At 44.6% G+C, this 14,910-nt stretch overlaps 1 protein-coding gene across 1 annotated transcript in view; it reads left to right on the top strand.

Annotated features, from left to right (window-relative positions):
• The window catches only part of VPS13C (vacuolar protein sorting 13 homolog C), a 2,437,235-nt gene that overhangs the window by 1,736,288 nt on the left and 686,037 nt on the right, over positions 1-14,910 (top strand). The window contains exons 64-65 of the mRNA XM_086955811.1: positions 1,884-2,012; positions 13,310-13,443. Coding sequence (XP_086811937.1) covers positions 1,884-2,012; positions 13,310-13,443 — 263 coding nt within the window. The remainder of the gene's footprint in view (positions 1-1,883; positions 2,013-13,309; positions 13,444-14,910) is intronic.

Here is a 14,910-nt window from a genome sequence, read left to right as displayed (position 1 = left end):
GCGTTAAACTGAAGGAAGCTTGGAGTAAGGAAATGTAAAAATAATTGCATTTTTTCGTAATAGATTAGAAGTTTCTAACTTAAATGAGAAGTGTTGACCTTTATTGTTTGGGGTGCCCTTCTAGTGATTTTGCTTGGAACTCTTATAAGCAGATTGGAAGGGGTCTTATCTCTTACTGAGTGGCAGGAATTGAGGGCATGCTACAGTCGAGTGGGGAAGTTGAAGGGTCTCCAGTATGACGGCTTTCTTACAGCTTAATTAGTGGTGTTCTGTAGAAGTATACCTATATCCTCATGAAGGCATCCATACCATGTCCTCCTGTGTTCTTTCAAGGGTAATCAGTATTACACATCTACTCACCTAGGGACATCTCTATAGTAGTGGCTAGCTGCCTATTTTTGCTTCATTCGGTTTCCTTCCCCTTACATGAACATCCTGTTCTCCCCAGCCATATCCTTTATTCCAAGGACCACCCAATCTCTTCAGACTCATGTTTATGAACTCCCTACCCACGCTACCCTCTGGTTTACGTTTTAGTGTAATATCTCAAGGCTATCATTATCCTGTCAGCAGAACTGGCACTGATATTTTTCATGGTGTACTTTGTTCTAAGTATGTGTGTGGACTTTGGAATAATATATATATCTGTATGTGGCTGTGCCTGTGAGTACATGCATATTTACACGTGTGTCTATGAATACATAAGTGTGCAACACTTATTAGAATTGTGTACTGCAGATGTCCTTATCTGACTATGCTTCTGTGTGCTTACTTATGTGCATACGCATGCGCTATTTCCTCACTTGCAGCATTCATTTTGTGCTCACCATACAGACGTCAAAAGTATTAGTTTTCCTGTCATAACCACAGGCTCGATACCACTCATGTTTTCCCGGCATGTTTGGCTGTCAAACGCATGGACTTATGGACTCCAGTTACACTTTATTTGGACTCTTGCAGTAAACGTTTGTTTCATCCTCTACCTCCACAACAAGAAGTTCCCAAACCCCCTTAATCGCCCGATACATTCCATTTCTCCTTCAATGTATTATTTTCTCAAATTTTCTCAATGTTTTTATGATTGCCATATTTTATATTCATGTATTTTTCCTATATCTCTTCTTAATTTTTCAATTTGTACCCAGATTTCTTTTTTTTTATTGCTTAAGAGTCTTTAAATTTGTATTCCATTGTATTCTGTTTTGACGCCTGATTTTCTCTTTTTATTACTATCAAATAAAATTCTTTTGAACTTAAAAAAGTATTAGTTTTCCCAATGCTTGTTTTCCTTGTGCTTCATGTGTTGCTGTGCATGACTACAGGCATCTGTGTACGGTCATTGACCCACATGACGGATGTAGCCTATGATGCATGTATAGATGGTTTATCAGGCAGACGCATTATGTGGAGGAAGTGTAGTGCCCGGTTCAGCGAAGCTGATCTACCCAGTGGGAATGCTTCTGAGATTTCGTTTAAGTTTTAGGCAGAGAATGACAATACTTTGAACAGAGACTTGGAAGAGTTCATAGAAATAGAATCTCTCTCCTGGGCAGCAAGGAAGGAAGCTTAACAGGCACCTGAAGAGCTCAGGCATAGAAGTTGCTCTTCATTCATGAACGAAATTTAGAGGTTTACTTCTTAAAACATTAAGGATATACTTAATACATTTTCCTCCTTAGGGTGTTCCTGAACCCTCACCATGTGCGAGGTAATTATTAAGTAAGCATGCAAATACATATGTGGAATATACACGTACTTGAGAACTAGTATTACAGGTTAGTAACCTATTGTTTAATGACATTTTTGGAGCTCGGTTTGTTTTTCTGCTGTTTTTTTTTTAGATGTTGTTTACCAACTTGTATTTATCAATTATTCTTTTTCAGTGTGTTCCATTTTGGCCTGAAAATGCCTCTGGAAAGCTGTGTGTTAGAGTGGTGAGCTTCGAAAGATCATCCATGCCCTTTCACTACAATAAACAAGACAACGGCACCTTATTAATATTGGAGGACATGGTAAGATTTATTGAGTTTATCGAGAACAGAATGCGCACTTCCAATCAAGCTTACTCAGTTAGTTTGACTACTGACCGTTGGCTGTTTGCATACGTAGTGCAATGTCACTGCTTCACAAGAGGCCTCTTTAGTTAAATATGTAGGTGCAATATGCTGCTGCTTGGTCATGATGGTCAATACATATCGGTGTAAGCGTGCACCCACTTGCAGGGCGCCAACCCGATACGTGGGTATAAGTGCACTCAATGTAAGGATTCAGCTGATTGAGGCCTGTGTGTGTTTCTGTGCTCTAACCTTTTTTCCCTTAGTAATATTGAAATTAGGGAGCTGTGTATATTCCTTGTTTCACTCTGTTCCAATGATGTGAAGTGTACATTGTGATAAGTATGTACTGGTATGTACTGGGGTGTTGCCAGTGTTGATCCCAGCTTTCTCTTGCAGTTTTCATCGTGGTTCACTTTTCATGTTCTGTTCTCACAGACTTGCTGAGCCTTGAAGAAAGGCACACACCCTCCTCACAAAGATATATCCCCTGGGTGGTAACAATGTTTGACTATCCTTGGGAGCACTTATCTTTACCTCTACTTTTACCTGTGCCATGATTTAGGATACCCCTACCTCGTTGGGCAAGTTCTTGTCAGTGACCTGAAGCTCCTGTTACTCATTTTATGCCAACAAAACTGTATTTTTGCGTTTTCTCTCAAGTTTGCTGGTGGTTTAGGACCAAGGAACGACGAGTGGATGCTTTGTTCCAGGCAAAGTGTCACACACTGGCCTAATAAAAAAAAAGCATGGTAGAGGAGCTAATGTGCATAACCAACCCTAAATATTGCACCTCGGAAGAGAATAGTGAATGTTGAACACTCCGTGCTGATTTATGCAGCACACACTGTAGGGGTCGGGCAGCAAACAACTCGGAAAGGGATGCACAGAGAACGAAGGAACAAGACCTCAGGGAGATGGGGAAGAGAGAGTAATCCCACTGGGAATGTCTTCATTGCCTAACCTCACAGACAGCTAGAACCCCACCAAGGAACTCTTAACCAGTGGCCTCATACTACTGGGTCTGGATGACAAGCTGCATGATATTATGATCAGGGGTGTCTGGTGACATTTGAAAGTGGTGAGGTGTAAAATCATTGTCCTACTGCACCGTAGCGAGCGAGCACATCAAACGTGCGCGAACAACCTGAGGGGTTGAAAAAAGAGTGGCCAAATGGTGCATTTTCAAGCAAATTTGAGAAAGCAGGAAGGTTAATAAAGTAATTGCGAAAGTGCAGTTTGTACCTTAATAAAGAGATGTCCTAACATAGGTAGCTGCTTATTCAGTATAACCACAGAGCTTCATTACAGACTTAGAGATAAAAATGCATTTTTGAGTACAATGTTCAAAATGTGCACCCACCCTAACCACCATGTAGAGTGACTACACAGCCCTAACTCCAATCTAAAAAAATATTGTAGCCAGGGTGAAAGAGCAGAAAAGGAGGTTGGGGCCTCTTGTTCTAAGCCCAAAAATTGCCTAAAAATTAAGGTAGTGGTGGTCAGGCTTTACCAGGAGCTGACAATAAGAATATAACAATTTATATTTGAAACATTAGGATAATCAAACAAAGACTGGGGGTAAAACATATTAACACTGTAATTTTTACCTTGCAGTTTGCATGCAGCTCTTAGATGACAGTTAATAGCTCACTGTTCTATGTTAGGATTTTAACTTACAAACTGCAAGTAACACAAGGATCTATCTGACAAAAGCAGTGACTCACTGATCTATTTACATCATGTGCATTTTGTGATCTGCATCAGGTACATGTTCTTTACAGCAGGCACATTAACCTTCTGCGCTACCTTTCCATGAGTCAAAACTTCCACTAGACAAAACTCCGTTCTCTCTCTTACCGCCGACCACCGAGAAAGATCCAAGTAGACTCCGAGACCTCGTATGTGCAGATGGATGCAGTATAAAGAACGGGGTTATTTACCAAACTGAAAAAAGTAATATCTCTACTCCCGGTCCGGAGAATGGCGGCATACCTCTAGCTAAATAAAGGAATGATTTCCTCATCTGTGCCACTAACAAGACACCGTAGCTGTTGAGACCACATCTTATCGATCCGTTTTGTACTGCTGAGGGCATCATCAGCCATTAAAAGTTTTTAATTGACTCCCTGGAGAACAGATAACCGTCTCTGACCAGGTTGGAGTAATTGAACCCTGTCTTGCAATGAAAATTGGTGTCTCTTAACAAGTATCCGGTCCTAAAATCTAGCAACTGAGCACACAAGGAATTCATATCGGCCTATCTTTTCTTGTCCCCTGATATCTTTGACCCACAAGAGAAAAAAAGGTCCTGAGGAAGGTGGTTCATCCACCGAAACGCGCGTCAACCGATCATGTGCGGGGGGTCTCAAGCTCTTCTGAGACCCTAGAATTTGACAACTTGTGAACTTGTCAATCAATACGTAGTTTCTCCCTTTTTTCCCCTTTTGGTAGTGTGGTTGTGGTATGCCTGTGTGTATGTTTGCAAATTGAGTTGTGTATTTAAATATCAGGTGGCCTTCTTAAAAATTAATTATTTATTATAATTGTGTATAAAAAAATCTTTTTCGATTACTGGTGTGTTACTAATAATGTGTGTTCTAAAAAGTAAAAAAATTCGAGTTTGTAAAATGTATTTATGATGAATCATGTATTCTGTATATGAAAAACAGAAATGAAAAAAACTTAATCAAATGAAAATAAAAACTATGATAAAATAAGCACGTTTATATAATTCTGTCACCTTTCTTAAACTATCTGATGCATATTGCCTATAGACACATATGACCACTGAAGGAACAACTTCCTAGAACAAATTTCTCTCTTCCCCTCTGTTCCTTGGTCGCAAATTATTTCTTTGAGGGGGTCCCATCTTTCATGCTGTAGCAAACTGCAAGTAACACAAGGATCTATCTGACAAAAGCAGTGACTCACTGATCTATTTACATCATGTGCATTTTGTGATCTGCATCAGGTACATGTTCTTTACAGCAGGCACATTAACCTTCTGCGCTACCTTTCCATGAGTCAAAACTTCCACTAGACAAAACTCCGTTCTCTCTCTAGGAGAAACATTAACCATCAGCGTTATCTTACATTTTTATAGTTTCTGAAAATTGCTAGAGGCTAGGAAGGTGGTAGCGAGTGCTTTTAGAATTTAAACCATAATACACTTGCAACTACTCAAATTACTCACTAGCCAAGACAGTGCGCAATATGCTGCCTAAATAAAAATTACCAACATCCTGGAAAAAGCAAAATAAAGCATGTGAAATGTAAGCAGGAAGAACATGGTTACCAATCCACCCATCAATCAGTCATTGCAGTACCCCACGATTGGTGCACTTACCCAACCGGGAAAACAATCCTGTTCAAAAAAAGACAAGGAAACAAAACAAAAGTACTGCTTCACTGGCAAACTCTAAATGCATGAAACCTCCCCTGCTGCACAACGGGGTGGGACATGTCGATGTATTCTATATTAGTGAGGCATAAAAATGTTAGTGTAAATCCAAGTGCATCTGCCCTGGTGTTGACTCTAGAAACCCCTCTATTGCGCAAGTCCCAGTAAAGCACTCACATGTAGTATCGGACCCAGGTGTCACGGGGCTCTTAGCTAGGGTCGCAGATAGATTCCATACTTGCCACTTTAACAAGGGGTCCAGCAACCCAGCAGTCAAAAGTTGCCAGGTCCAACTGCCATGTGAGTAGCTGTGAAGATTGGTAGCTGTATAAGATGGTGGGCGGTGCCTATTAGGATGCCAGCAGCTAGGTCTGGGCTAAGAAGGGAGGCACGCGCGTACTCAGCTTAAGGGGAACTGCCGCCCACTACTGTGGTAGTCTGGTTGGGATCCTCTGCATGCGCGGGAACAGCTTGCGATAGAAACTACGACAACCTTGGGGGGGAGTGTTCCCCTCCCCAACAAATTGGTCATACACAGGCGAGGCTTGACTTTACTTTCCTGGGTAGGGCGGCACCGCTGCGAACAACAAAGTCCTCCTGGGCAGAATGAACAGCCATTACGGAGTATTAGTGATGGTGCAATAGTTAAGGTGCGCAGTATTCGTAAACAATGACATAAGTGGTGACAAGATGGCGTCCCATTTACCCATCAGGTTGTCCAGTGTGGCTGCGGGGACACTCATACGTTGCCAGGTTGGCACAGTGGCCAACGCACGGGGATTGTACCGAAGGTTTTGCACGGGCGCAGTTGTAGGGGGGCTACCGAGGGATGGGATAGAGGAGCAGGCAAACAACAGCTCTCATCAGAGGACCCCCTCCCATGTCCTGATTACCCATGTAGGGGGCAATGACTTAGTAACCAGGGGGAGGATGGCACTTATACAGAACATGCAAACTGATATAAGGACTATCAGCAATAACCGGGGCCAGGCGAGCTAGTGCGGTCAGAGACTGTTCCACGCAGGGAATGGCGGGGTGCCAGGTTCATAGCTGCGGTAGTGCATTCATGCAAAAGGGCTCAACGTGGCCATGCAGACTTTCACTGAATGGAAGGGCTTGGGGTTCATCAAGCAGGCACTCATACAGGCAAGAGTAGCAGGCTGTTATTAGAAGGATGGCGTGCACTGTCCTAAGTCGGGGGATATGTTCCTCCTTGATTTACAGAATGCACGGTTAGCTGCAAGATGGAAGTAGGGAGCTCGGAGGTGGGGGGCTCTGTCATCGACGGTAGTCTCCTCCAGAGCTGTGGCGGAGTTACAAGGCGATCTGGAGGCAGACGGGTACAGTAAGGGTACCTCTGCCTGGCACAGTAAGGGTGCCTGAGCCAAGACCTGGAGCCGCAGGGAGGTTCCGGGAAAACCGCGACGGCGCCCGTTAGTCCTTCGGGCGGTTGGGGGGGCCTGACCAACCGGGTGTGTGCCATACCACGCTCTGCCCTGAAAGGGACGGGAGTATAAGACATGATCACATGATCTGTAGGGGGATCCACAAAGGTGGTGCACTGCCCGGGCGTCGACCCACCGTGACGGCTGGCTCAGAATGCGGGCGGGCAGCAAGGGGCTGCCTGCCCTGTATCGCCTGTAAGATAACCCACTAAAACGTCATACTTTTGTTGTATGAAAATAAACCTGCAGCAGTTCTTTACCCATAAACAATGTGTCCGGTGTAATCATTATGGGTAAATGTAATATGTGATGGAGGGAACAGATGACGGTGTGGGCACTATGCCGCTGTCCGCATCCCCCACAGGGGGACATCAGCAGGGCAGCTTGTTAGTGCCCACTAGTCGGAGCACCCCTCCCCCTCCTGGTCCTAAGGAGGGGAAGGCTCGGGCTGGCTCACCAGCCCCTTCCCCGGGCGAGGGCATCGAGGTGGATCCGGGGGAGGGCTCAGGCGTGAGGGCGGCATTCCTTGTTCTAAGGTCAGAAAGATTTGAAACCTAAAGTAGCGTTTCTTCCTTTCAGCGTATTTCCACATGTGTGGCTATCATTTGGGCAGCTTACAGCATCCTTGTCACTGCCCCTGGATTCACTGGCACTAAGTTTAATGGGAATTACAAGCGCCGTCTTTCGTAATACCAAATCCATTCATTAACATGGTTTTTACTGGGAGCACAAAACACACTGGGACTGATGGAGGCAGGTCTTTGACACCAGCCTTGACCGCTCATTACAGAGATGTGAAGAGAAGGCGCGACTCTTGTGTGTTGTCTCTGTCATTGTGTGAAGCTGCATTAGGGGAACACTCGCACTTCTGCAGAGCTATCGGCAGCCCATTGTTAAAGCCTCTTTGACTGGGGCAGCAGGAGAGAATGAGGATGCCGTGCTCCCAGTATATTTGTTGTTTCGCAGACAGAACCTGTAATTGAAAAAAAACGATATTAATTTGATGATATGTTTGGTTGGCCTCCTACTACTGACTGCCCATGCCAGGGAGTCACTTTACTTAGTGTACTTGTCTTCTTTTATCAAACGATTTACTCTGATGTTTAATGAACAACATTTTACAAAGAGCACATCACCTACAGTGAAAAACAATGTGTATGAAGCTGCATCCCTTAAAGCACGTTGTTTCTCATGGGATTTCAATTGATAATCCTAATCACCAGTCGTGGCTCAAAGTACTTGCGGGGGGGGTCGCCCGGGGGTGGGGGTCTGAGGGAGAATAACATTTAGAAAACTTACCTGACCGTCTCTGCTCCTGGTCCGCGTTGGCGCCTCTTCAAACAGGAACAGCACTGGAGTGGCAACCCCTCAGCCAATCCTGGTGCTGATGCAGCGCCAGGATTGGCTTAGGGCACGGTTACTCTTCACCCACCGCCTGCCCATTAGGAGACCGAGGGGCTCCTAATGGGCATGCATAAGGCATTGCAAACACAAGTGCGCATGACTGAACACGGGCGAAAAATCGCCTCACCTTCCCCACTCATGCACACTTTGCTGCTGCCTGCCCCTGACAATGCCTGTTAGTCAACATGACGCTGGACCTGGACAACATGACGCTGAACCTCCCACCCCCTTCAGATTCTGAAGGGGGTTGGCGGTCTGACGTCATGCTGACTGACACGTCTCTGAACTTAAGTAAACCGAGTCAGTTTACTTAAGTTCAGAGACGCCGAGGGAGCTGCGGGCATGGGTGGGCGGGAGGGCAACGCCCCAACGGACGCACCGTGCCTGATTATAATGCCCAGGAATGTGCCTTTTGATTTGTTTCTGTACTTGTAATCCATGTGGCGAAACTTATACCAAATTAATTGTTGGTGGTCATTGAGGCGTTCTTGTAGCAAGGCCATCAAGACCATACAAGAAGAATTGAAGCTCGAGCCATTCAATGTTTCAGTATTCTGTCCATATGCAGAGTGAGGTAGGGCGACTTAGGATATGGAAGTGAGCTGTCAGAAGAACTTTACACGCCAGTAGCCTTTAATCTGTTTCTGGTTGTACGGACATAGGTGAAGCACGGGCGACCAGTTTACAGAAATTTCACACCAGTCAAAAATCGATTCCACAATAATTCCCTAAAATTGCAATTCTCAAGCAGATGTTGCCTGAAAGCCCATGTTGCCGGTCAAAACAAGCATTCTTTAAAGCGAGGTAGCACGGTCTCGTTTTCAGTGAATATTTTCGTGGTGCTGTTGTTGGGGCAAACATTTTTGCACTTGCTTTGTGGCGAGAGGATGTGGCGCAGTGGCCAGCCTCTTGGTGACGAGGGCCTGAATGATGGTCCTTCTGCTTTTGACTGGGAGTCACCTGCACATGCTATGGAAGTGAGCTGTCAGAAGAACTTTGTACACCAGTAGACTTTAATCTGTTCCTACTTGTACTCACTCATTTGTTTGTTGCTATGTCCTTTAAAAATCCTTCCTTACTAGTGGCAAGTCCTGCCTCTTTGTCCCTTCTTTTTCCTCAAAGGAGCAGGGACTTAGTACAATATCATTACGCTTTGATCTGTTGGTCTGCTCATGGGATGACTATTTTATTATGTTTTCAACCTCGTGTCACACTGTGGATGCTCAGACCCGTAGCTGCTTACATTTTATTGCACCATTAACCCTCTCAGTACCTTCTATTTGGCTGGCATTCTTTTGCATTCTTCCTAAAGACAGCTCCCAGGTTGACTTGGAATGCAAGCAATTAATTATTGTGGTTTTAAGTCTAAGTAAGCCTCCTTCAATTTACTCTAGAAACAGGCACAAAAGCACTGCAACAGCATGCCATGTAGCTACTGCAGCTCTAAATCATGTAAAAAAGTTAAACCACTACTTAAAAACAGCTATTGTTTCAGTTGCATTAAATCAATGCTTCAAATGATACTTTAGTATGCATGCTGCTTGTGTTCTTTCCTACCCTCCAGGACCTGTGCTTGACTGCTGGCTGAGGGATTGGAAGTCTCTGCTCATGGTTTAATGCGGAGGCCAAAATGTTTCTTCCAGGAAGAATGTTCCCTGTAAATGTGCATTTGAATGTAGTACATTAATAAAATCAGAACAAGAACGTAGGGCCGGCACAAGGGCGGGGTGATCACACTGGATACTGACTTCAGAGCAGAGTGGCAGTGTTTCCGAGTTTATTTTGCTATTTAAAGCACTCGCTGACACATTCCAGGTCTCAAGCAATTCCAGACAATACAACAAATGTTAAGATACCTCCAGTGAATAATGTTCTTGCTGGAGAGATGGAGTTGTCTAGTGGAAGACGTTTTGACTCATTGCAAGGTAGCAGAGGGTTAATATTCCTGTTGCAAAGAAAGTGTACCATGCAGAATACAATGTGCATAATATGTACATAGGTCAGTGGGTTACTGCTTTTCTGTTACTTGCAGCTAAGAAATTAAAATCCTAACCTAGAATAGTGAATTTATAAATGTCATGATAGAACAGCATGCACTGCAAAGTATAGATGAGAGCAGATATTAATGTTGCAAAAAGGTTTCATCTGGGTTCTTTTTATTTAAGAGAACCCCCAACTATGGTGTGCTGTTTTCAATTCTGAGTTTGTGCTTCTGGGGCCCAAGCACTGTTTAGCAATGCTGCCTACCAATATGCATGGCTTGTGACTCCTACACCCAGAAGTCCTCTGTCTTATGTAGCATTTCCTTTACGCTAATTTATACACATATGATTGATTGCCTCTGAGTAATTTGTGTGTGTTGCAAAGTGCTTTGACACCCTACACTGGTGTGAGTGGCGCTTTATAACTAATTACATGCCTCTGTACATTAGTGGTTATGGAGCCTAAAGGAACAGTATGAAAGGGTGGTGGTAATGAAGGAATCAGCAACAGTCAGCCTTACCTCAACATCACCTCAGCATCACCTCAGCATCAGCGCAGCACAACCTCCTCATCAGTGCTCCACCACCAGTGCAGCACCAACTCCGCATCAGCACAGCACCAGCTAAGCACCAGCGAACACCACCTTAACATCAGCACTACACCATGTTAGCTTTAGCAAGGCACTGTATCGGCATCAGTGCACCACCACCAAAGCAGCCCCACCTCGGCAGCAACTCAGCACCAACGCAGCACCACTTCAGCATCAGCACACCATCACCTCAGCACAGCACCAACTCAACAGCACTCAGCACCACCTCTAAACCAGTGCACCACCACCACCGCCGCATCACTCATCACCACCTCAGCATCACTCGGCACAGCATCACCTCCTCATTAATGAGCAAGCACCAACTCAGCATCATTGCAACACCACCTCAGCATCAGTGCAGCATCAGCTCATCACCATCTTCGCATTTGCACAGCACCACCTGAATACCACCACCTCAGCATCAACACATCCATCCCAGCAACATCACAGCACTACCTCCTCATCAGTGCAGTACCACCTGAGCACCCGTGCAGTAGCACCACCTCAGCATGACTCTAATCCACCTCAGCATGACTCTGCACCATCTTGGCACCAAAGCAGCCCCCCCTCAGCAGCAACTCAGGACCAATACCACACCACATCAATATCAGTGCAGCATCAACTCAGCACAGCACCAACTCAACATCTCTCATCACCACCTGAGCACCAGTGCAGCACCACTACCTTAGCATGAACCAGCACCTCTGCAAAACTCAGCACCACCTCAGCATCACCTCTTCTTCAGTTCACTGCCATCTCAGCATTGCGCTACCCCAGCACCAATGCAGCACAACATAAGCATCAGCACTGTTTTCGCTTCAGTGCACCACCACCAACACAGCACCACCTCAGCATCAGCAGACCATCACCTCGACACAGAACCAACTCAGCACCAGCGCAGCACGACCACCTCAGCATAACTCAGCGCCACTCAGCACCACCTCCGCATCACTCAGAACCACCTCAGTAACACTCAGTATCACCTCCACACCAGCACCCCAATACCTCACCATCACTCACCACCACCTGAATATCATTCAACATCACCTGAGCATCACATCTGCACCAGAACACCACCTCAGCCCCACTTCAGTATTACTTAGCACCACCTCAGTGTGCCCTTGAAATCTGGTATCTGTTGCTTCTCTCCTATTTCGCATCCGTGGCTCATGTTGTAATTCAGGTACTATTTCTCAATCTCCACCCTCCTATTGTTTGTGCCTTCATTCATAACAAAAAAGCTATAATAAACAGGCATTACAACAGGCAGGAAGACGTTGCCAACATTGCAAGGACAGAAAAACTAGAAGACATTTTTGGTTAATTCTATTTTTAATAGTCATTTAATTGTACATAATGTCTTCTTTAAACTCCACTACATAACTCCACAACACAAAATGCCATTCCACATACTTACACACAGTCCCACACCACATAATTCCAATACACTCAAAAACACATAATTAATATCCACATAATACAACTGCACATCATACCAAATAATTCCACTACACCAATCCACACCACACTGTTTCACACCTCACAATGCCACGACTAACAAGTCCAATCCAACCTACATAATTGTTACAGATACATCCACTCCAATCCATAACACGTAGGTTAGAGTCATTTACAATGCCAATAGCGCCAACTCTTTCATTTTTTTTTTAAACACACTGATCTGATGCTTTGCTCCTAACCTATTTGTTCTTTTCTGTCACCAAAAACACAAAGCTATACACACAGTTCCATGCCACAGAATGCAGCTCCACACATTTCCAGTCCACACCACATAATATAACACCTAATCACATAGTACAACTCAACAACACAATTACACAACACACCACATACATCCAATCAACACCACATAATTAAACATTGTGCCGCAAAATTCAACTGCACAACAAATAATTAAACTGAACTACTTACTACTCCACAACACACAATTCCACTCCACATAATGCCACTACACTGAATGTTACATAATTGCTAATCATATATTTCCACATCACACCATGCCACATAATGCAACTACACAAATCCACTCTACACAACTCCACATCACACAATTACTCAACTAACTAATCCAATCCAACTCATATAGTTCCACTACACACCACATACATATAGTCCATAACACAAGAAAAATACATTGCCATTTACAGTGGCAATATCTCCAACTCAATCAAATGCGAGACCGCTTTCATTTCCAATGGTTATTCCATTTGTAGGTTCACTGATGACTACACTCTATCATCTTTACCTACAAACATTCTGACCAATGAGATTCGGCACGCTTGCACCCCACCTGTGCAGACTCAGAACTGGTTTGATTTATGGGTTGATTTCACAAATGAAATACCCAGTATTGAGTTTATTTGCAGCATAAAATAGAATATTACATCAAAACTTATTTTCTTTTTTTCAGAATGGCGGAATTATGGTGGATGTTAATGTTGCAGAGCATTATGTGATGATAACATTTTCTGATTATTATGAAGGAGCTGCACCGGCCCTCATTATTAACCACACCCCTGGAGCTGTTCTACAGTACAATCAAAGGTATGCCAGTTTGATGCATGTTGGTGTAAGGAAAATATGTATCAGATTTTTTACACAGGACAAAGCACACAGGAAATAGGAATCTTGAACAAAAATATGCTAGATGTTAAGTGGTGCAGTCCCTAAGCCACCCAGAAGCATACGAATGACAAGCTAGTAACCAAAGCACTTTTTCAGAGCAAACATTAATACAGTACATTTATCTCACCTCTCTAGCCCCGGGAAAAACAAGCTCTGATCTGGAAAAATATGTATATCAATGTTTAACTGACCTGTATGGAACTAGAATACATATCAGAAATGCCAGTTTGTCTTCTTATAATGTGCCAGCACATGTAAACACAGGAACGTACAAATGCGTTCACTTAAACATGATTCATTGAATGTAATCAAGTGGAGAATTACTTTCAATTCCTTACCAATAGCGCTGCTGAGTTTAAGCTCCCAACCACTAAGGTTGACAAACTCAATGACTCTTTAGTACCGGGCCGTCCAAGGCCAGCAATGGTTACCTGCTTTGCCTTCCTAGAGGTTCCTTCTGTCTGTGGCCTTATGGGGTGTGAATCGGTCCCCCAGCGATCACACTTTTAGAGGAGGAGGGGTCAGGTGCTGATTCTATTAATGAGCAGAGGGACTACTGCAACAAGGGTCTCCTATACCGGGCTGTCCCAGCACGCAACGTTTACCTGTTAGCCCGCCTGGAGGTTCCTTCTGTCTCCGGCCCTTCTGGGGTGGGACTCGTCCCCCAGCAATCACCCTGATAGAGGAGGAGAGGTCAGGCACTGAGACTATCCTTGATCATCTATCTTCGTATAATGGAGAAGCAGAAGTGTCCAAACAGGCCTCAGTCACCCACACCATCCCCAAAACCCACACAGATCGATAGAATGTTAAAGAGGGGTACATGGGGTGGTGTGAAAAACTGGCTCCGAATATACTACACCAAAGTAAGGTATAGCGTGCACAGAGTCCAGGGGATCCCTGGAGGTGTATCAGGGTTCTGTGGTTGAAGTCTTTGTTGAGCAAATCCTGTGCTCACAGGAGACAGAGTCTGTGAGTTGAGTACAGGGCAGGTCCTCCGGTCTCTGGGGGGCTGCTGGCTGCTGGCTGCTGGGCATGCTGGGGTTTCCGCTGCCAGAAACCGGTCCCTGGTAGCTTGTTTCCTTCCCAGTGAAAGAATTGGCTTGGTAGTTTAGTTTGCCCTGTTCCCATGATACACTGGGCCAGGGACAGACTAATTTGCATATAGCCAGGTTCTGAGCTGGGATGGTGCAGTGAGCTAAAAAACGGTGTTGGATTAAGCCCTGATCTCTTGACTGGGTGAGAGTATTCTGCTTAATTCAGGAACTCTGTCCATCACCACCCCCTGTTGTTTAATTATTATGGGGTTTCCGCTGTAGGCAGATCGGAGTTGGGACAGGTAGAGCTGGGGCCAAAGTAGTTGGTGTCCTCTTCTTCCTGGGTCAG

The sequence above is a fragment of the Lissotriton vulgaris genome, chromosome 2_1 (assembly GCF_964263255.1).
Source record: "Lissotriton vulgaris chromosome 2_1, aLisVul1.2, whole genome shotgun sequence".
Taxonomy (NCBI): domain Eukaryota; kingdom Metazoa; phylum Chordata; class Amphibia; order Caudata; family Salamandridae; genus Lissotriton; species Lissotriton vulgaris.
This window is presented reverse-complemented; position numbering and strand designations above follow the sequence as displayed.